Source organism: Micropterus salmoides, unplaced genomic scaffold, assembly GCF_014851395.1.
Source record: "Micropterus salmoides isolate LMB-PRFRI ecotype aquatic unplaced genomic scaffold, ASM1485139v1 Ms_hic_scaffold_8, whole genome shotgun sequence".
Lineage (NCBI taxonomy): Eukaryota > Metazoa > Chordata > Actinopteri > Centrarchiformes > Centrarchidae > Micropterus > Micropterus salmoides.
In genome coordinates, this window is record NW_024044570.1 from 26,670,263 (window position 1) to 26,694,386 (window position 24,124).

The 24,124-nt window shown below is 41.1% G+C and overlaps 1 protein-coding gene across 9 annotated transcripts in view; it reads left to right on the forward strand.

Annotated features, from left to right (window-relative positions):
- srgap1a (SLIT-ROBO Rho GTPase activating protein 1a) overlaps positions 1 to 24,124 on the forward strand; it is a 90,401-nt gene that overhangs the window by 24,881 nt on the left and 41,396 nt on the right. For all 9 annotated transcript variants that reach the window (XM_038706907.1, XM_038706908.1, XM_038706909.1 and 6 more), the window contains exons 2-3: positions 12,594 to 12,789; positions 20,640 to 20,802. In XM_038706907.1, the coding sequence (XP_038562835.1) occupies positions 12,594 to 12,789; positions 20,640 to 20,802 (359 nt within the window). The remainder of the gene's footprint in view (positions 1 to 12,593; positions 12,790 to 20,639; positions 20,803 to 24,124) is intronic.

The window sequence follows — 24,124 nt, forward strand, 5'->3', positions numbered from 1 at the left end:
ACGTTTGTTCAGCTCAGTCTTTGAAAGAAGCAGAGGATTATGGGCCAGGCCCTTTTCCACTCTGATTTAACAGCTATTCTCTGGATCACAGGAACTCTCTCTGTGGTTTTGGAAGCTGCTAGCATGTCAGTCAGATGTTGTAATTGGGCCCACATTGCCAGTTCTGTAATATTTTGAGATAAAATGCTTTAGTAAAGCTGGCAAGATGCTGTGTGTAGTTTGGCTCTGCCCTATGTGATTGGAGAGGATCCGTTCAGCCGTGTTGGCAAGTCTGTATTACTTCAGACAGACAGACCTATTAATGAAGGCGTAACTGTGTCCCTGACAGCTTTATTTCAACCAAAAATGGAATTTGTCAGCTTTTCATTGCTTTATGTTTTGTTGCACACAGAGCAGGCATGACACATGTTGGTAAATAGGAGACATGGATATCAGTAATTTAATCTCAGTGGTGCTGTAATCTCAGATAAAAACCACACAGGAATCAGTGACACATTCCAGCAGTCGTGCCCAGATGTAAGGCAGAGGGGGTGGTAGGGTCCAACCATGTCTGACATACCAAGCACATGATGCATTTTTTTTTTTTAGTCCCACCAATGAAATGATGTGTGCACAATGAAGTCCTCTCTCACAAGGATAGCATGTGATTATCAATAGCTTTAGTCACTCCACAATGTTTTTTACAAGTTTATCTTTGGTGACTCTCTGGGCCAATGACTTGTTGGCCCTAATGAGTCAGGATGTCAAATGTAGAAACTTCTACAATCTGGGTGACTATTGAGAATGATACAGCAAGCATGATATGGGACCTGTGGGCATAGCCTAGCCAACAATAATTCTAGTGATATACTGTTTGCTTGCATGCCACCATTGGCTGAGGGTTTTAACTCAATGTTGTGTTTGAGTTTTCATAAAAAGTGATAAAAATATGTTCAAAATAATTATTGAAAAATGACATTTGTTGTCTTTTCCTGCAGTACCATTTTGCTTGGTGTGCACATCTATTATTATTAGTATTATTATTGGCACTAAGCAACAAAAATACTTATACAATGACAAAACAAAGGATAATATATTGAACTGATGAAAGGAACCTTGGCCCATTACTCATTTTCAACTTTCTATAGCTGTTGTGTTGTCCGCACCTCTGATTCTGTTCAGTCTAATCACTTTACCTTTTACAACTTTTACAGTACATGTAGCCTACCAAGAAATCATTATCTCCCTCCATTGGTCACAAGACGCTTGTCAGTGCTCATCGTAGCAGTCCCTCAAGTAACTCCCCATCTGGTCCAGGGCCTAGCAAGCCATGTGTTGGTGATAAAGCGCTCCATGGCGTGCTAGTGGAATAGTTTTGGGAAAGAGTCAGTCACCCTTCGGGCTTTGAGTTCACATCTATCTGCCTCTCGTTAACAGTGTGGCAGAGAAGGCAGAGAGAGCTTCAGGTGAAGAGAGAAGACTACGGCCAAGAGGTTCAAAGTGCTTACAGTAGTGTATTTTACATCTAGGTTTAAACATCAGTTTTCATAAGTGGGAATCTCTTGAACACTGTGACTAGGGCTGGGCAATAAAACAATAATGATAATTATCGCAATATAATTATCGCAATATAATTGATGTTCAATATCGTCAATAAATATTTGCTTTAATTCATTTGAATCACAAACAAATTAGCGCTTAATTTTTCTATTAAAATATTTATTTTCTTGAAAAAAGAGGCCTGAAAAAAGATGAACTAATCATATTTGTAGTAAAAAAATATTTTTGAATGTTCTGCCTCTGTTTGGCATCAAGTGTTCACGTTCTGACCATAAAGATAAGTTTAACCACATAGTTAACCATCTGGCTTCTTCAGTTTTCACTCAGGAGCAAAGATCTGCCTTTAAACCTGAAAGAAATAATAATTTGACATATATCGTGATAATTATTGATATCAAACGCTATGAAATGTTTTTATCGTAATAACATTTTTTGGCCATATCGCCCAGCCCTAACTGTGACTGTGTGGATTGTGCTGGTAGCTTCATCTTCACAGGTGTGTGCCACGTGTTGCCATGGGTATGAATCCAACTTAATATCTCCCACATTCCTATCCCTGCATGTTTCTTCTCTTTAATATACACTAGAATCATGGAATTAGAAACATAGCATTGTCACATGGTTTGCATTGATTATCGAAGATCATCTTTTGTGCTGGCACATTAATGTATTAAGAACAATGCTTCACTTGCTGGAATGCAAATGAGTATATAGTCTGTTGCAAAGCTCCTCACAAATTTGTTCAGACATTAGAATATAAACCAAATCAAACAACAGATCCCTGGTTACCACAGACTCACTGCATAGTGAGTCATGCTCAGCGGAAATTAGCAACGTTGTAGGCACATCTTGTGCCAGTCCAATTGCTTGGATGAAACTACTATTCTGTATAATTTTTTTGCCATATGGTATGCATTTATCAAAGACGCAAGAACATGAATGATAGCCCTGCTGTAATTACGTATGGCAGTAGAGGCTTGTTGGATTAACAGAATACTCAAAATATGTCAAAAGACGATGTACTGTAGATACTCAGCTCTTTTTTGCATGGGATCCCACTCCAGCTGTAATTGAAAGCTTGAGCTCTGTTGAAAGATTATCGGCCATTTCGTAATTACCTTTGATGGTATTTATCCTGTCTTGTATCCAGCCTCCAGAAGAGGCATGGACAGCTCCCCTAGTCACAACCCTAGATCTGAAGCAGATGGTTGGGCTGGGCCACCCTCCTGTATCGTCCCTCCTAAGGCCTCAGCTGCTATTTCAGGTGCTGCTGATGAGCCACTCTGCATGTGGAAATGTAGCCCTGGGACTGATCCAGTACGGTACGTCCCAGATAGCTGTTGGGGGGATACTGTAAGCAGCTAGGAGAAACTTTATAAACTCCTTGATAGTTTGTAGTCTTTTGTGGTACCCACAGAGGAATATGTTGTTGGACAAGTAGCAAAGTAACAGATGCTTGAATGACAGATTCATAGGGAGGTTAATTAGGAGCATCATGGGAGAGCATATTGTTGGGTTCAATTGAGAAAGAAAAAAAGGTACCTCTGTTGCTCTCTGACAGTGGCTGGGTTGTTTTTACTGAAGCCCAGTTTCTCTCTCTGGAGGTCAGTGGGGGTCAGTACTCAGCCTGCTTACAGGGCAGTTTCTTTGACAATAGAACAGGCCTATCTGGCAAATCAGAAACCATTCTGAACTGCAACTTTGGACGTATTTGTTGCCATGAATAGGGTTATGGGAAGTATGTGATGTGGCCTCCAAAGGAGCAATTGGATAACATCCAGTTCAGAAACAAAAGGGCTTTGGTCCAAACTGATCACCATAAAGACCAAACAGCACTCGCTCATTGTTACAGATCGACATCATGTGCATTCTGGGCCACAGTGACTGGATGTCCATCAGTCAGCTGAAATTGTTGCTGACAACTTTATAGGCTCTGTTTTAATTCTGCAAGCCGCTATCTACTCATGTCACCGTGTACCTGAATACGGTTATGAAAGCCTGTCAGATTGTTTGCTTGCTAGATAGATTCGACAACATTACATTGTTGTTTCTTTCTGTATCGTGTAACATGATTTCTCAGCAGAGCACACATGTGCTCTCAGCTCCCCTCAGCCCACTTTGAGAGGGATCAGGGAGGGCTTTGATGTCCCCCCAACACACACACGCACACACGCACACGCACACACACACACACACACGCACACACACACTCTCCCCATACCCAAATCCTCTGCACAGAGGCCTCCACACGTGTTTGCCATACAGAACGACAGGAATGCATCATGTAATAGTAGAGGACTCCCTATGACAGCAAGATGGATCTAACTTGTGGAGAAACACTGGATTACAGTTGTTGGATTTTTTAAGAAGTGCGAGCACACGTGTACCAGTGTGCTGGCTGTGTTATTTTTGAAAGACACCAGTCAGACAGCTGTTGCCTGCATCAGGAGATTCATATGAAGCATCAGTATAATCAAAGGGACCTGTTTGGCTGTCTTCAAACACTAAAGTGGCTTAGTTGTTCATTTGAAATATTTGCCTATGGGATTATATTACTTCCCTTATGTAATTGTCAGATCATAAACTAAGCTAATGTCCACACTAACATGGGTAGACCGTACACCGCATTTTATATGACTTTGTTCAAACTGTTTTTTTTTTTATTTTACAAATACCTCACTAAGTGTATCACATCACTCTTGTTCTGAGTTCTTTACACTGGCTTTCCGACTGTCAAAGAACCTGACTGTAAAATACTGCTTTTAGTTTATATAGCACTGAATGGTTTAGCCAAAATACATTTATGATCTTCTGCTACATAATGAGCCAGGTTGTCTAGGACAGGTAGACTTTCTGTCCCCAGAGTCAAAACTAAACGTGGAGAAGCAGGATTCAGTTTTTATGCACCATATATCTGAAATAAACCTGAGAACTGCAGATCTGCTACAACTGTCAGTTCTTTTAAATCAAGGCTGAATACTTTTCTATTTGCCACTGCCTTTTAATTAAATCAAATTTAAGACCTTTGATTAATATCTTACACTGCACTGTAATGTATTTTTATATTTTGCTATGTTGCTTTTATGTTTTATGTAAAGCACTTTGAATTGCCTTGTTGTTAAAATGTGCTTTACAATTAAATTTGCCTTGTTTGCCTGAGTTAAGGCCGAAACATGCTTCTCTTGGGAACCCCAAGGTGAAAGTGCACAGCGGTTGTTCTGAGACATTTGCATAAGGAAAGTACTAGTTATGTTTATTTTGTCCTCTGTCGGAACAAGAATCCCACAAGGACTTGAATCAATCATCAGCTTGCTTCATGCCCCGATGTTTGCGTAGGTCCGCAGAGACGACCAACTTTACTCTGTTTGGTCTCAGTAAGTTAAACATTCACTGATACTATTATTGTTGTCACACAGTTTAGTTGTCCAGTTTAGTTGTCCTCATTTACACACTATTTTTCGGTACCTTGGAAGTATACGTTGTGATCATGACTCATAAATGCTATCCAAGATAATTAGTCATTTCTGAGCAGCTGTAATTTAACCCTATTTTATGTTTAAAATTCAGCAGAACAACATTTAAATGACAACAGCTGTGTTGTGTGATTCACTATATTGAAATTCAAACTCAGCAATCACAGAGAGAGTTGTAGGTGACAGAAGGTAGCCTTTTTAGTATGGGGCATGTAGAAAGCAGTTTTAAAAACAGATGTAGGGTCGAAAAATACCAGTTTGATGTAGAAAAAGAAGCAATTTTAAATGTACATGTCTTACGGTGCCTGGTTGACTCTGTTTTGAGTGTATATTAGTTTCAGGAAGTGTCAAACCTATAATTTCCTACGAAAGGTGGAAAGGTTTTAACATTAATTCCTCCAAACCTCAACTTGGTGTTACAGCTTCAATGGCCAATGTTTGACTCTGAAAATGAATGATTTAATGAGTTTCCATGTGCAGTCATGAATGTAATTGTGTTAAATGATCCAGTACGCTTCTTTGTGTCAGTTCCATGGTAGCTTTTTTTTAATCCCCACATCCTCTGGAGATGGAAACAATTGCAAGGTTTACCCATTCACAGAAGGGCCTGGTGGACTTTAACGCAGTTACATTTAAAACCACCCCCCTCCTTAGTGCTCATTGGTGGTCTCCCAGTTAAATCAAGGTTTTTGACAAAGTTTTGAGTCGTCCACGTTAATGATGTTTGTGGTTCAGTTGAGTGTGTAACTGCAGTGAGAGGCACTCGTTCAGATTTACCAATGCTGAAACACATCCCTTGTGTCTAGTCGGTCTCTAAGTGGTTTTATTTCCTTGAGTGCCAGACAGAAGGAGCTTCTTCTTGGAAATGCAAAGTATAATCAACAGTTTTTAATAGACCCAATGTATATTGTTAATTTATCAAGATTGTAGGAAGATTTAATGCTGATGAATGGAGCAGAGCCTTTTGGTAAGTTGATTACGGCATTAAGGACACGTGCCCATACATGCTCACACATACACACCGATGCTGATTTCATCCCTCTTTCACTGGAAGCTCTCTAATTGAGTCAGCAGTTGATTGGCTATTAAGTAGCTTGATGTACTCAGGTATTGATGGTATGCCATAAGGCTAAGGGATTTTTTTTTTGCAAAGATATTTGTTGCCGTCTTAGAGTCTCGTCAAAGACATATTGTGTCAGTCCACTTTACTTACATATAAATGAGAGTATTCATTAAGCAGCAGGTAGGCGGTTCCCATAGCTCTGGTTTAGTTTAGTCCCCAGTTCAAGTGACGTTGACTAGAAGCCTAAAGCTGAATTTCTTGTGAAAATAAACAGAAATACTTCCTACTCTACAGCTCATTAGGTGGTCAGAATGAGTGATATTGTAACAAACAGGGAGGTATACAATTACCAGAGCAACTGCATGAACAAGGATTTCTAATGTTGCAATAACCACAGTAAATCTCAATTACAGACACTGCCACAAAACAGTAAGTTGGAAAGTGTACGTTGAAAGCAGTAAGTGTCAGCAGTGACACAGATCTTGCAGTCATCAAAGGAGGAAAAATAGTCGGTGACCAAATTACAGTCTATTGGCCACAAAAACAACCCAAAAGTTTTGTCTGTGAGTCGAACCTCCCATCCTGGGACTGACGAACACTCAACAGCACACTTTTTAACTAACAAAATGCAAAACTGATAGAAAGCTTGTAATTGTGGAAAAGCTGCTATTCAGGACTGACCTAAATATGAAACTGGGCAAAACTGCATAACCTGCTGTAAGGAAGAAATACTTTTATTATAATTTTCCTGCACTGCAGTACTGCACTAGGTATTTCACTTAAGATTAAGTGAAAAATGCCTCAGAAATCTGCATTTAATTTAGTAAAAAAAAGTTTTTATTTTAGTAAATGACAAAATGCACTCCAGTCAACATTTGTATTCCTGGATATATTTTTTTTTGCAGAACAACAAAACAAATTGTTGAGATTAACTTGGAAGTAAGGATGCCTAGTAGCAGTACTGCATAGCTCATGGTGGCTGAGCAACTAGTGATTAAGACAGAAGCTGAGAATTAATTAGGTCTGCAGTTTATAGTGTAGTCTTTCACAGAGTGCAACATCAGCCTTATCTGTTTTGGTTTACTAGAAGAAAGTGTTGTTGTCTTGTTGATTTGAGTTATAGAATAATTGACACTATCAGACAAAGTGTTTTTTGGGATACCAAATGAATACACACCATCACACCACTGGCAGCTCCTTCTATCATCTCTTTGAATAATGGACAGTCACATGTAATATGATTCTATTAATGAAAACAGGTACCCTATATGTTATGGTGCAGACTCTTTTCTGTCAGTGTTTCCCACAAAACCAAGAGTGGCTGTATAAACATGGATCAAACACCTTTTTTACAGTGGGGAGTATTTGATACACTGCTGATTTTGGAGGTTTTCCTATTTACAAAGCATGTAGAAGTCTGTAATTTTTATCATAGGTACACTTCAACTGTGAGAGACTGAATCTAAAACAAAAATCCAGAAAATCACATTGTATGATTTTTAAATAATTAATTTGCATTTTATTGCATGACATAAGTATTTGATCACCCACCAACCAGTAAGAATTCTGGCTGTCACAGACCTGTTAGTTCTTCTTTAAGAAGCCCTCCTGTTCACCACTCATTACCTGTTTTAACTGCACCTGTTTGAACTTGTTACCTGTATAAAAGACACCTGTCCTCACACTCAATCAAACAGACTCCAACCTCTCCACAATGGCCTAGACCAGAGAGCTGTGTAAGGGACATCAGGGATAAAATTGTAGACCTGCACAAGGCTGGGATGGGCTACAGGACAATAGGCAAGCAGCTTGGTGAGAAGGCAACAACTGTTGGCGCAATTATTAGAAAATGGAAGAAGTTCAAGATGACGGTCAATCTCCTTCGGTCTGGGGCTCCGTGCAAGATCTCACCTCGTGGGGCATCAGTGATCATGAGGAAGGTGAGGGATCAGCCCAGAACTACACGGCAGGACCTGGTCTATGACCTACAGAGAGCTGGGACCACAGTCTCAAAGAAAACCATTAGTAACACACTACGCCGTCATGGATTAAAATCCTGCAGCGCACGCAAGGTCCCCCTGCTCAAGCCAGCGTATGTCCAGGCCCGTCTGAAGTTTGCCAATGACCATCTGGATGATCCAGAGGAGGAATGGGAGAAGGGCATGTGGCCTCAGACAAAAATAGAGCTTTATGGTCTGAGCTCCACTCACCATGTTTGGAGGAAGAAGAAGGATGAGTACAACCCCAAGAACACCATCATCATGTATGAAGCATGGAGGTGGAAACATCATTCTTTGGGGATGCTTTTCTGCAAAGGGGACTGGATGACTGAACCATATTGAGGGGAGGATGGATGGGGCCATGTCGCGAGATCTTGGCCAACGACGACCTTTCCTCAGTAAGAGCATTGAAGGTGGGTCATGGCTGGGTCTTCCAGCATGACAACGGCCCGAAACACACAGCCACGGGCAACTAAGGAGTGGCTCCGTAAGAACATCTCAAGGTCCTGGAGTGGCCTAGCCAGTCACCAGACCTGAACCCAATAGAAAATCTTTGGAGGTAGCTGAAAGTCCGTATTGCCCAGCGACAGCCCCGAGACCTGAATGATCTGGATGGAGGCGTGGGCCAATCCCTGCTGCAGTGTGTGCAAACCTGGTCAAGAACTACAGGAAACGTATAATCTCTGTAATTGCAAACAAAGGTTTCTGTACCAAATATTAAGTTGTGCATTTCTGATGTATCAAATACTTATGTCATGCAATAAAATGCAAATTAATTATTTAAAAATCATACAATGTGATCTCTGGATTTTTGTTTTAGATTCAGTCTCTCACAGTTGAAGTGTACCTATGATAAAAATTACAGACCTCTACATGTTTTGTAAGTAGGAAAACCTGCAAAATCAGCAGTGTATCAAATACTTGTGCGCTCTGTCTGTCAGCTGTTCCTAGGACTGCACTCTTCTGGACAGAGACCTCTGATGTTTTACTCGGAATCTGCTGTAGCCACTCTCCCAGTTTGGGGGTCACGGCCCCCAGTGCTCCGATTACCACTGGCACCACTGTTGCTCTTACTTTCCACATCTTTTCTAGCTCTTTTTTCAGCCCTCGGTGTTTCTCAAGCTTCTCGTGTTTCTTCTTCTTGATGTTGCTGTCGCTTGGGATTGCCACATCAATCACTGCAGGCTTCTGCTGTTTGTCGATCAACACAATGTCTGGTTGGTTAGCCATCACCAGTTTGTCAGTCTGGATCTTGAAGTCCCACAGGATCTTAGCTCGGTCATTCTCAACTACCTTAGGAGGTGTCTTCCGTTTTGACCGTGGGACTTCCGAACCATACTCACGGCAGATGTTCCTGTACACTATGACAGCTACCTGGTTATGGCATTCCATGTACGCACTTCCTGCCTGCATCTTACACCCTGCTGTTATGTGCTGTACTGTCTCAGGGGCGTCCTTGCACAGTCTGCACCTGGGGTCCTGCCTGGTCTGGTATAACCCGGCCTCTATTGATCTTGTACTGAGTGCCTGTTCTTGTGCTGCCATGATTAGTGCTTCTGAGCTGTCCTTCAGTCCAGCCTTTTCCAGCCACTGGTAGGATTTCTTGATATCAGCCACTTCTTCTATCTGTCTGTGGTACATGCCGTGCAGCGGCTTGTCTCTCCATGAAGGTTTTTTGTTTTCCTTGTCCTCACCCTCGGGTTTCTGCTGCCTGAGGTATTCACTAAGCCCTTCATCTTTGGGGGCCGTCTTCCTGATACTGTACTCTTGGTTTCATCCTGGACAGTGATCTTGACACTCACTAGCCCTTGGCCTCCCTCGCTATGCTTGGTGTCTCAGGGTGCTGGATTTGGGGTGAAACCCTCCATACATTGTGAGGAGCTTTCTTGTCTTGATGTCAGTAGCCTCTATCTCCTCCTTTTGGCCAGTTTATTATACCAGCGGGGTATCTGATGACTGTATGTGTTGAGGGCTCGGATCTTGTTTTTCCCATTCAGCTGACTTTTCAGGACTTGCCTTACTCCTCTGTAGGTATCTGGCTGTGGCGGACTTTCTTGCTGCCTCTTCATGGTTTCCGTTAGCCTGCGGCACACCACGGTATTTGTAGCTGCCCTGAACATCTGCAGTGTGGCCTTCTGGTTCGGTTCTGATCATTTTCCCTCTTTTGGATACCATGCAACCACACTTTACCAGGATCTACAGCAATAACACTGGAATGTCGTTCGGACTGGTCGTGTGGATCAGTGAGTCGATGTCTCGCTCGTTTTTGGCATACAGCTTGATGTCATCCATGTAGAGGAGGTGACTGATGGTTGTTCCACTTCGGAACCGGTATCCGTAGCCAGTCTTTGTGATGATCTGGCTGACCTGTCGTCCTGGCTCCCCCTTGCCGTAGCATATTTGTTGTAACTCATCAGTCTCTAGTTGTGATAGGAGCTGCCGTGTGTATAAATAAAATCTCAACTTTAAGTGGGGACAATACCATGAACATTATTCTTTACCCTGAAACAATTACCATAGTCTTTTTCTGCTGAACTTATTACTGTTATATTGAAATATTTTGTCAGTGTGCCAAGAAACAGCCAGTAAGACCTTACAAGCTGTTAACTTTTTTATAATGACACCCAGTCCAGTGAGCTGTATGTATAATTTGTGAAGGCATGTTGCAGCCTTGGTATTTTTCTGCCTTTAATATAAGGTATCTCTCTGCGCCCCTCTCTATTGGTGTCCACATGACTCTAAATCACCTCATTAGTCCGTTTCCTCTGCTCAAGATGTCTGGCCCAGGCTGCCTTCCATTAGGAGAAATCCATTATACATGGCTGTGACCAGAGAGGACACACGGAGGAAACAATTTGTGTGTGTGTGTCTGTGTGTGTGTGTGTCTGTGTCAGTGTTTTAGATCCCACTTGCCCAGGATGTGAATTAAAATGAGGGGCGCTCTGACAGACATGATTCTTCAGAAAGGACCTCAGAGGATAATTTACCTGCACATACAACTTGTTTAAGTGAGGCCTTCTGTCGCCCCTCTGCTTTTTAAAGTGGCTTGGGCGTACAGTCACAGGCGCTGATGATGGGGTGTTTGTGTGTTTAGAGCCTGCTCTGTGCTGTAACTCTGGTGTGATGGGATTTAGTTTCCATTCATTTTAGAGGTAGATGCAGCTTTAATGAAACACCTGAGACCAGATTTACCATACTCACATCTACAAGCATTCAGAAGACCCATAACTGCGGGATAATAAGCTGCATTGGGCTGTGTACATGTGCTGTACTGTATCTACACGTCTTGCTGAGTCAATAGATATTAGATATATAATGTTTGCATGCTTTTTTGTTAATGTGGGTTGTTCACCTTAATAGTTGATGGTAAATAAAGATTTGAAAGAGTGTCATTTTCAAATTGCAGAAAGAGAGCTGTGATAATGCTGTCATTAAAGGTCTAAGAGGTAAACATTTGCAACTGTTGCAGTTATATCTGATTTATTACAGCCAAATCTGTAGGTTTGATGCATTGAGTCCATGAGTTGGCCAAACTAAAAATGAATCTCGTGACTTTTCTCTGGTTGTCTGGCTTTGTGTGCTTGTGTCTTAAAGAGGTGGCATTATGGTTTTTGGCTTTTTCCCTCTTCTTTATTGAGTTATATATCTTTTTTTGTGCATGTACTAGGTTTGCAAAGTGAAAAAGCCCAAAGTCCACCCCAATAGGATCTCCCACAGAAAACACTGTTCTGAACTGCCTGAACACAGCTCGTTTGTAGTCAAGCCTTCCCTTTCTTGTGACGTCACAATGAAAATACGTGTCATAATGCTCGCTGAGCAACTACTTCGACACGCCCTCAAAAACACTGGTGGAAAAACAGTGAGCTGCAGCACACCTCTCTTCTCCCTTCCAAACATTAGCTACCCTCCAAGCAGTCAATGGACATGAAGTTGTTACAGTGATGTAGAGACAGAGCTCAGTTAAAACTTTATGGATGAAAGATACTTTTGTTACAGATTAAGAACTCACCACTCTGAAACTCTTGCTCCAGTCCAAATTCCCAACCTGGTCGGCAACATGTAGCCTACAGCTGAATCGAAGCTGTTTACCGTCTTTTCTGTGACCGCCTTTCTCTGCTTCTGATTGGCTAGAAGTCCTTAACTAGGAACTGCGCATGTGCAGCTCCCAACAAATCATTTAGAGACAAGATGTATCACTCCGTAGCTAAAACGAAGCCTTCAACACAGGGTGAAAAGTGTGTGCAGTATGATATATTTTGAAAATTAAACCTAGTAACCTGTTCTGGTACAACCCCTAAATAAGATTTTGTGTCTTTGGGCAAGAAACTGAGCATGAGCTGTTTGCTGTTCCATCAGTGTATGAATGTGTGAGAATGGCTCAATGCGTGTAACAGCAAATACAGTGCATTTACATTACTCTGATATTCTACATTTGTAGAATATATGTAAACCCAATTTCTCAGATGTCACGTTCTGACTCCAACCTAATATATTTGTTCTCTTCCTGCGTCTCATCAGAGATCCGGGCCCAGTTGGTGGAGCAGCAGAAATGTCTGGACCAGCAGACAGAGATGAGGGTCCAGCTGCTGCAGGACCTCCAGGATTTCTTCAGGAAGAAGGCAGAGATTGAGATGGAATACTCCAGAAACCTGGAGAAGCTGGCTGAACGCTTCATGGCAAAGACTCGCAGCACCAAGGATCACCAGCAGTACAAGTGAGGAGACGCTGTCGTAGTGTTTGTCTGTGTTCAATTTGTTTAGGATGTCATCTGGGTTCATTTATGGGCCTGGGAATACTCTTTGAGAATCAGAAATAAGGAGTGTCATTCTTAGTGTGCTGGTCTAATTTATTTCTAAAGTTTTTTTTATTGTGGCAGCTTACTGGATTTCAATTCAATGTTGATCGGATCTCTGTTTTAATGGGATCATTGTGTTGATCAGTTATATCAATCTTCATGTCATTTTCAAAGTCAGTCAAATGCAGCTCATTGGTGAAGTTTCATTTTTGTTTCTTTCATTTGTCTTTCAATCGTTCTCTATTTATTGCAAATATTACGTCCTCTGAAATTTAATTGCCAGATGGATCTCTTTTTCTTGGTTCTATCTGTACAAAACTACAGCTTGCTGTTTTAAAAATTCAAAAAGGTTTTTTCCATTCACAACAAAGTGAAGACAGTATTTAACAAAATATATCGAATTTCTTAAGGCATCAGCGTTTAATGTGTAACACAAGCAGCTATATAACAAAGTTAAAATGTAAGTTGTGAAATATATGATAAACAAGAGCTTGCACCAGAATTTGATGCCAACTCTTGAAAGGTTTTGATACTTTGGACATATTTTGGTTGATAATGAAAGATACAATACAGCTCACTTAAGACTGAATGGTGTTACTGTGGTGCTGTCACTATGCAAACATATTAGAGAAGTGGAAGAAGAAACTTAACCTTGGATTTCATTTGGTCTTTGGTCTCATAGAGAGCTATCCTGCCTGTGGAGATAAATAAATCTAATGAAAAGTGATTCTTTATTATCTACCTGCCTCTTGTTTCTCCGTCTGTCTCCCTCCCTTACCTCTGTCCCTCTGTGTTCTTGGTGCAACACAGTTTGACTGGGAGTCTTTTTGAGGATCTTGACTCAGTTAAGCGTGCTGTAGTTTTTGGCCTTATTACATTGTAGGAGTCTGCTTGTGGAAAAAGCCAACATTAGCATATTGTTTGAACTTGTGGTGGAAATGAAAATAAAACGCATGTTTGTCCTCGCCGTCTGCAAATAGCCCCTGCTCTCTGTCTGAAGCTCCAATGGCTCTAGCAGCTGTGTGTGCCCATGTGTGTAACTGGTTGAAGGAACCCTGGTGAGGCGCTCTGTGGTTTCATCGCGTGTGATGTACAGTCTGGTCACTTCATTCACAGGTTAAACATTTGGCAAGTGCCTAGGAGCATATTTCTTAAGTAAACACAAGATGTCTGAATAACATTAAAAACCTTCCTGTGGGTTTTGAATCATGTGGCCTATATTTTTGTATTCACATAAACAACACACATACAGTAAGGCTTCTGTGTTCTCCATATTCTCTAGGTTGTTATCATTGGACAGACTTGTCTGTGGTGAGAAAAAGTAGCTGTAAGCCGGTGGTCATATGACAAGTCAGCTTGCAAAGCGGAGCAGCAGAACCCTATGTTGCATTAAAATGAGCAGCTAAATCTGCAGGTAATTAGGCTAGACTAGCTGAATTGAAAAGGGGACCACCGCTATGGCTGTCAGTGGAGCTGTCAAGACAAGTTGACAAGATATCATTCTAACAGTCCGGAGTGGATTAACATGCACTATGTGTGACATGTTCAGTTTGTTTGCAAGACTATTTCCTCTTTTTATCCCTATTGCCCAGCCACATGCCTCCTCTCGATATACATTTGTTTCAGCTGCCATTACAAATCTTTATCAATGGGGTATAATTTGGAGGTTGATGCTATCCCTCCGTGGTCCCACCCCCCATCAGAACAGGCGAAGTTGCTAGAGAAGCTACAAAGTCATGATCCCAATCTGGCTTCCCACCAAGCTGCGAACATTGCCATTTGTGTTTCATGGTATTCATGGCAAAGGTGAAGGTATCACTGTTGTCTCTGCTGGTGGAGGGCAAACATTTGTTTTATCATATAGGGTACAGGTCTACATCTGCCCCTCTCTCATGCTCCTTTGAGCTAGGAAGAAGTTTTGGCACAGTAAGAGTTCAGTCAAGAATCCTCTACAGGAGTAAGATAAAGTTCTGTGTTCGTCACAAAGCACAGACTTTGTGCCACCTGTGGGAGTATTGTGCCAGCTCACTGCTGGAGAAGAATCCATCATGCTTCAAGGGAAGTGCCCTGTGTTGAGCTGTGCTTCTATGTCTGAGTCTGACAAAACTGCACTGAAAAAGCAGTGGAAGATGGATGATGCCAACCCTGAAGTAAATATGGATGTTTTTAAACGCACAGACATTGTCTTTGACTACTGGAACTACAACACTTCTGGAAACATTCAACATGACACACAACATCTACATTAATATTCTTAATTTTATTTTAGAACATCCCAAGAGATCATTATTGATTGCCTGTAAATAAATAGCATAGGTACTGAGAAATATGTCTTCTTTGTAATAATAATAATAATAATAATAATAATAGTGGTTGATTCTAAATGGCAAGTGTAGTTCTACAATGCTTTAAGGGCTGAAAAATGAATCTAATCACAATTGCGATGTCATGTGCGCTTACATAACCGAAAACAGGTGCGATTTTAATAAAACCGAAAAGAGGTGTGTGACGCTGTCTTCTCTGTGTGCGCTGCAGTTTGCTCATTATCTCTGCCCACACCGGGCTCTCCCATGTGCCCCTAAAAACAGACAAGCCTACGTGCAATGAGAAAAGTTATTTATGAGTTATATATTTTCATCAACTGACCAATCACAGCCTGGATGGGGCGGGACATTAAAAGTAGTTTGCCGTGCTACAGCAAATCATTAAATGTGGAAGAATATGATTATTGACAAGTTACATAGTATTAACAAATTCGAGACCAATGTAGAGACTTTTGCTTGCACTAGGATTAAATAAATAAAAACAACCCAAAGAAATGGAACAGCTGTAAATGGATTAAATATTCGACTAGTGGTAGAATAGTATACTATTATATGAAATTATAATGAATGTAGTATATTATTGTTATACCAACAGTATACTATTAACTAAACATTATACCGTTTATTTAATTACAGTCATGTACAGTTCCTCCTCCAGGTTGTGGATAGAGACTCTGCATTAGACAGATTGAGCCGGTGCCAGTGTCCCAATATTTGCTGCTTCTAGCCGCCTCCTCCTTGTTGTTGTACATCTGTTTTACTAGTTATTTTCATAAATATTGTTTAACTTTTTTCAAGTTGAGAAATACACATTTCAAAATGTCAGTATTTTGCGCAATCCTTGATAATTAAGCTTGTAGACTCATAGTACCATTTGTTCCATTAAAATCCAATCGCAATATTGTCCACAATAATTGCAATATGACTTTTTCTCCAAATCGTGCAGCCCTATTTATGGTTGTAAAAATACTTATTTGTCACAGGGATACATAAGAACAATTAGTTAAGTTAATTTTGACATAAGGGGTAACAATGCAGTATGTATATTTCTTTTCTTATTTGCTCAGTCTAAACACACCAGTGTCTTTGCCACATTCAGTAGCCAATGCTGTTTGTTCTGTTCTGCTGCAGGATTGCTTTACCTGCTACAAATGATACTCTACTTGTTTGACAGTGTAACACTACACTGACTACAATTTCACTTACATCAAACATTGTTGTTTTGCTCCAGAATTACACATGAAAACCCATGTGTGTTTCTTTGGAAAAAAACCCCCAAAAAACTGTAAAGAGTCCCAGTTGAACTGGATAAGTAGTTGCTACATAGTCTAGGTAGGAAACTCTACAGAACACATGCTGTTCCACACATGTACTATGTTGGTCAAAACAGCAACGTGTGTGTCTGTGAGGGGAAGAGGGGAAAAAGGGAAAAGTTAACCTTTCTTCCTTTTTTCCTTCTCGTGATATAACAAAACAACAGACTCACGTCACAGTGTCCACGTCAGTGTCCAGCCCACAGTGGCAGTCTGTTGGAGAGCCATTGAGTCCTGTCTGCTTAGACCATTTGTGTTTCAGTGGCTGTTTGCAAAACACACACACACACACACAAATGAGCAAATATAGGCTAACATTCTTCTCTGTTTCTCCCTCTCCCTTAAACACACACTCATATACACACACACACACACACACACACACACACACACACACAGATACTGTATTATACAAAGTTTGTCTAGGGAGGGACATGGAGAGAGTAAGCAAAGGAATCATTGAATTATTTATAATGCCAAAGCCACAGCTAGGATCATCTTAAATATGCTGCTTTTATCCAGAATTACATTCCTGGTTAAATGACTTCCTCCCTTTGTCTGTGAGGGTAAAAAGAACATGCTTGTAAAAATGCAACATGCTACGTTCTCTATATATTACCAGACTTTACTATCAGCTGTGCGTTCAGCTGGAGTGGCAAATATTCTTGATAACATTCTCATTTGACTAAACCTTAACCTCATTTGTGTGTGAACCTATTAACAGAACTAGACTTATTAATTAGGGATTTTAAACTGTAACCTTCCTTTACGTGATAGTCTTGGTCCGAATTAGATCAGCAGGCATACGGCTTCGTTCCAAGTGATCGCCAGTAACTGTGCTGCAGCTATAAAGGCCGCCACCACTGTTCATTAATGAAAGATGTTATCACAAAAGCACTAGATGACTTCACCATGTTGCCGGTGATGCTGATAAGGGCTCCTGTTTCAATACCCTGCATACAGGAGTGGCAACTATCCTTCACTGTCAGCATCCTGCTACTGTATGAGAGTAAGAGTATGTTGATGTTGACCCGGTGAGTCTTGGATTTAGGCTGTATCAATGGACAGAACACACACACATATACACGTTGATAGGAGGCAGTAAGTTGCTAATGAGTTCTCCCTCCCTGCCTTTCCTGGACCTTAAAATCCCCTTTCATACCTGTGTTTTAACCCCACTGGGGCCCGTCTATCTGTCGGTGAGTCTGACCTAGTTCCTGCCCTGGCTGAGGGGGAAATTATGACATTGAGAGATTTTCCTGCCATTATGTGGGGTAAGCAACTCCCAGAGGTTATTTTGTCGTCACAGCCTGTGTCAGTACCCCCCTTGTTTTCTCGCTCTGTTGTCTTTTAACTGCAGGCCTCCGGTTTCATTTAGTAGGTCAGCCTATTAACGAACAAACAACTTACTTAATAACTGTTGTGTGTTTCTTGGGAACACATCAGTGATTTCCTCCAAACTGTAATTCATCTCTTTTTGTAATTGTGTCACTTCCACTGTGTGACACACTTGTGCTTTAGTTTATTCTTTGACTGTTTTTATAATGTGTTTGATGTAGCCTTTCATTTTAAAAAATTGACTTCATTTGAAGGAATGGGGCTACTTTTGTTGGCTGTCTATTGTGTGTTCTATATAAGTTCTATAAGACCTGTGCATGTACTGATGCTGAATCAGGTCAACCTTTTCACAGTGAGGAGTCCTGCTGTGATTTCAGGGATAAGGTGGGATGAAGCAAAGAGGAGAACAGGTCAAGCATTTCAAGTACTCAGTGAAAAGTCTCTGGTTAATCCTTCCAATAGGCGTCTTTCACTTGAGCTGTTTTGCATCCCCAATCAAATTGGCTTCATTTTTTCACAACTAGGACAAAATGGTCACAGTTGGAAGGAGGGGCATCAAGCACAACTGTTCATTTAGGAGGTTATTTTACACAATTAAGTAGAGGCTCATGATGTAATACGGCCATCTTCATGTCAGTGGCCACCTGCACATTATGCATCTGCACAAGCATCAGCATTAATAAATAAAAATACACATGCACACACATGTGCTGTCCTGGCATATCTGGATTCAGTGCCACAGAATGGCAATATTGCACTCTGCTGATACGTAATGCAGAAATGATTTATGGTAATCGCTCTTTGACTCTGTGTGTGTGTGTGTGTGTGAGATGCTGTCCAGCAGTGCTGTCGCTGGGTGACCGCTTCATTTATTTTCTTGTTTTTCAGCTTTCTCTTCCTTAGCACGTGTCATTAGTACATCACTGAGCTTTTAGCTAAATCAGTTTTTTTTCATTCACTATTTTCCTGTCTGTCTTGCTGTCTTTGAAAAATGACTGCTCTTGAATACTCTCGGATGTTTTTCAAGTCAACGTGTTTAGATCTTTATCAAATGTCATTTGCTTCCTGTTTTTGCAGATTCTCAGGAAACATTTTAACTAGTTGATATCCAGCAATTCATTTGGAGAAATGCTTAGTTTTTGCTCTGGCAGCAGATGTGCCAGGGCTGATGGGTAGTTCAGGGCTGGGTCACTTGCTGAGTGCAGGGTTTCACCTGTTGTGTTGACAAGTGCTGCTTGTCTATGCAAACTAACTTTGTGACAGGAGAGCAGAGGCGAGTCACCATATGGTTCCTGCAAGACTTGACCCCAGACCCACCTATAAAGCCTCACCCAAAAAACACACACACTTAGATTCTGTGCTTCTCTAGGCAGGCAGGAGGAATGTTATAGATTAACCCAGAGGAAGTCTGCCTGCAGGCCAGAGCTTATGCAGGGCCCCAGCTCGCTCTGGCCTGGACAATGTCCTACAGTTATCTTGGAAGCAGGCAGCACACAGTACAGGAAACAGTTCTCAGCCTCTATTTTACGCTTTAGCTTTTTTGCGCTCAGATCTCTATCTTTCCTCTTTTCTGTGACCTCTCTTCCCTTGATTCACTGTCTTCTGCTGTCACAATTCATACGTAATTCTACTTTTCAACTTCACTTAAAATACATCCATTAAAGTGTATTTAAAGCCTGTGGCACACTTTTCCCTGGTTGTAGGAAGTCAGCTTGGCTCAGAGCATTGCAAGAGCTTCGCCCCAGAAATGTCACAGCTACAAAATATTTCCAACTTAACTGTAGTCCATGTAGTATATGGAGAGCTTTTCAGGCCCATAACCAGCAGTATATGGGACATTTAACACCAAGGGAGGCCTGTGATGCATCTCTCTTTTGCTTCTGTAACAGGCCATGGTGCACTTGAGATATTTGTAGACTTCCTGCTAGTTGAGGAACTGCCACAATCTCCTTGTGAAAATGGCAAATATTGTCTCAAGAAATTATGACTAAGACACTGACGGGGATACAGACATACTGGAAAATCTTGAAATGCACGCTAACCATTAGGACATCCAGCTACTTGTACACACCTGCTTGCTCCTCTGAGCAAAACTGCCAAGCTATGGAGTTGGTTTTAAGTTTGTACATATGTAACTTTACAGACGAGGTGAACTTTGCTTGTTTCTTATTTCACCGTTTTAATTATACTTCATTCTCTATCTTAAGTGTCACTCACTTATTGAATCTGCCTCGTTCAGTTCTCTTCACACTCACAGACCTAACGTAAGTTACCTCTGCTGCAAACACTTCAGCGTGCCCTGCTTCTTTCTGTCTCTTTCTCCCTGAAGGCTATGTCTGCTCCAGTGATTTTTCTCCATCAGTAGTAGGCTATGTAGTATAAAGTTGCCGAAAAAACCCAGAACTTGTCTTCTGGACTTTTCCACCCACGACTCCGTTCACAGCAGCAGCTGCACTGCATGTTGAGGAATCGTGTTGACGATGTAGCCTTTCAAAACGAAACTCGCGTCGTAGCTAACGAATGACATCTCACTGGTGTGTTCACTGTCGCTTTACCAGATCCACTCTTGTAAAATATCTACCGTGTTGTGACTTGTAACGCAATAACTGTGTTTCTCTGATAAATGCTGCAATGTGTGTTGCCTAACCTGGGCAGACCACCAAAATAAAGCGTATGTGTGGGGAAACACTGACTGTGATTGTTTTTTCTTTTTACAAGCCAGGTCTTCAGCAGTGTCGACACTGGCACTATGTCTACCTGATCTGAAACCTGCCTGTTTCCCTTGTTTATTTAGGAAAGACCAGAACCTGCTGTCCCCAGTCAACTGTTGGTACCTGCTGCTGAACCAGGTGAGGAGGGAGAGTAAGGACCATGCCACACTGAGTGACATCTACCTCAACAACGTCATCATGCGGTTCATGCAGATCAGTGAGGACTCCACACGGCTGCTCAAGAAGGTGAGGGTGGTAAATACACATGCTATGATTATACTTAAAGCTAAATGTGACTGTCAAGACACTTCATAAGAGAACTTTTCTACACAGATAACCACATTTTGGTCATAAAATAGTGACAACTGAAGCCACTGCCTTGTTTTAATGGTGATTTATCTATGACCACCAGAACCACCACGGACAACTTGTAATGTCACAATAGGTATGATGTAATCTTTGTGGTCTTTAAGTCATTTCCAATATGGTAGAAAATAGAGGTGCTTTGTGGTTAAAGAGGAGAATAAAGAACATGGCATTTTTGGGCTGAGAGGGCATCCAAAAATTTAACAGACTGAAAATAAATATTTTAAATAAAACATCTGACGACGACAACAAACTTGCACAGGAAGTCATGAGAACGTAGTACATTCTCACCATTTCCATGACTCTTTCTTGCCCCTAAAGTGTCTTTCTTTTTTCTTTTTTTCTTCTGCTTCAACTTGTTTTTACTTTCTACTGTACTGATGTTTGACCTCTACTAGAAGAGGTCAGATGTGACTCTTCTTTGATCAACAAAACAGAAGTTTGATCTCACCACTAATATAATCCAGATCTTTCACAGTGGTCAGCTCAGGCAGTGGCGTCTCCAGTCACTCATGTTATATAAACAGTCTTTCACTTTCAATTAACCCATTCATTTGACAACGAAATATATTTAGTTGCATGATATGCTGGTTATATACAGTATATATTCAGCTTTGTGTTTGATGGGATCAAAACTCTGTTGGGCTCCTGTGGTTTAGTTTTGTGAATTAATGGTAATGCAGAGGAGCCTCGGTCACCACAGTTACAGATCAGTATGCCTTTACCCTCCCGTCTGTAGACTGTGGCTTCATGACTGAAACCCGGCCTATGCTGCCTTTTCTGCCACAAAGACGACAACTCCCTAAAAGATTATGAGCTCCTATGCTGCAGGAGTCACATGAACTCACCGCAGGCCTAAATTACAAAGTGGCTTTTCTTCAGAGGAGCGCCTTTGTGTCAGTTTAGCTTGTGCGACTTTTTCTCTCCCCCCCGTTCTTTTTTGTGCCACTTTACTGCAAACCCTGACCATTTAACCTCCCAGACTAAAAAATTAAAGTGAGTGTCTTTCGTTCTCAAAGTAATTAACATCTCTTGATGGTTGTGGTTTCATCTAATTGTATGGGGGCGTGGTCTTTAAATACTCACTTGAACCCCCAACACACAAACGGGAAGCTACAGCAGTCATTTCCTTTTGATACTGTTTAAAAGCTTATGGTTCTACTAATGAGGCCAGATGTGAAACAGCCAGCCATTTTTCAGATGTTACTCTATTTGCCTCCCCTGACTCAACACACTTTGATGATCATGATAGACTACCATCACTGCTGACATTTACAGTTTTAGTGCAATTCTGAAGACACTTTGCCAAATCCTCACAACCTGCAGGGTAGTGTACCCCCACAACAGTCCTATCATTGCTCCTTCCTATCATTACTGCTGTGGAATCTGTAATCTCTAACCACATTATGTTATAGTTGTCCCTTTAAAGTTTGCAACGCAGGTTCTCAGTGGATCCAGGTGACATTGTGCAGACAAACAGCAGACTGGTGGGAGGTCCCAGTTCACAGGAGACCTGAGACACAGCTCGCCCTCTAATTAAAGCTTTCCTGAGCCTTTGATCTTAGCAGAGCTTTAGTAACGAGGCACAAACAACAGAGAAGTCCCCCATGTTACATGGGCTCCCTCACAGTTTTGAGGAGACAGTTGTACTGTTGTCATCCTTTCTGCACATCAAAGACCTGTGTTTTTATTTCCTTGTATGTTGAGGTCTCATGCTGTGAGGTGGAATACCAGAGAAAGACGTAGAAGAGTAGTCCCGTTGTCTTCGTCAACATCCTGTTGACCTGCCATTTTTCTTCAGTGCTGCATTGTCGTCACTTTTTTTAAACAACTACAGCCATAAATTCTTTTAGAAGCACCCCATTTTGGCTTTTTATGTTTGAATACAAGAATCATAGTAGTGGACCTCACTTTTCTTTCTCTCTTTTTGTTTGGACAGATCTTATCACATGTATTCTGTTTTCATTATTCATACAACCAGCTCTTTGTTTTTCTCTGCCCTGTTTTATTTATGGAAGTCACGTTCTGTGGCTGCAGCTACAAGGTGGATTTCTCAAAGCTCGAGGCAGTGTTGAACTTTTCCACAGGCAAAGCATGTGCTGGATAGTGTTTATTTTACAATAGGGTCACTCCGTGTCTTGTTATATTTTAGATTTTGCTCAAGCCTTATGTATATACTATTTGAGACAAAAAAATAATGTTTTGTCATTTGAGAATTGCATAATGTTTTGCCACTGGGAATGTCATTTCCTTCCCTAAAAAATCGTAGGCAGGGAACAGTATCTTTTAACATTTAACTCTTAGAGCCATGAAATTTGGAAGGGCTGTCCAGCAGATCAAAATGATAGAAATGCACAAGCAGTTGTCATATTTACTATTTATGTACTTTAATTTATTTATTTACTTTATACTTCCAAAATATGCAGCTTTTGATTGATGTTATATACAAAATGGCGACATGGACTCATTCCCACAACCCAAAAATATTACGTGAAAAGGGGTCCAAATTTTGCGTGTTATGTTAGAAGTTCCTTCCATGTTGTTTTCATGCTTAAATTTAACAAGAATTGAGGCTTAATATGTCTAATGTTTGGTACCATTGTGCCTTTTTGTTAAAATTGTACCTGTGCATGCTGACCATATCTGGCAACCTAAAACACTGCAACTGCTGATTGGTAGATAAACAGATTAAAAACACTTAACTCATCCCAAAACCACACATTGGCAGTTTGGACGACATTTCTGTTCATGTGCATGTTAAACTAACAAGATACATTGTGAAAATAACGCAGACAATGCCAGGCTAGCTGTTTCCCCCTCTAGTTTAGTCTGTATGTTAAGCTAAGCTAAGCATGATCTTCTTATCTCACTCTTGTAAACTGAAAATTGCAAATGGTATTTCTCGATATGTTAAACTATTGTTTTGACATCTAAAATAAAGGACATCATATCTATGTCATTTGGTCAAAGCATGTTTTTATGAAATACATCAGCTAAGACCTTGTCTGACTTTCTACTGTGTACTGTGTTATCGTGACAAGACACTCTGATGTATGCTGAGCGCCACACATGCACAGGCCCCGCAGGGTGTACAACTGCCATCTCTATACCATGATTAATGTCAGTGGCAATATGAAACCCACCATTCCCCAAAGGCTGACTTGGTTTCTCCTCTCTGGGGTTGTTTCTTCTTTCTAATGTG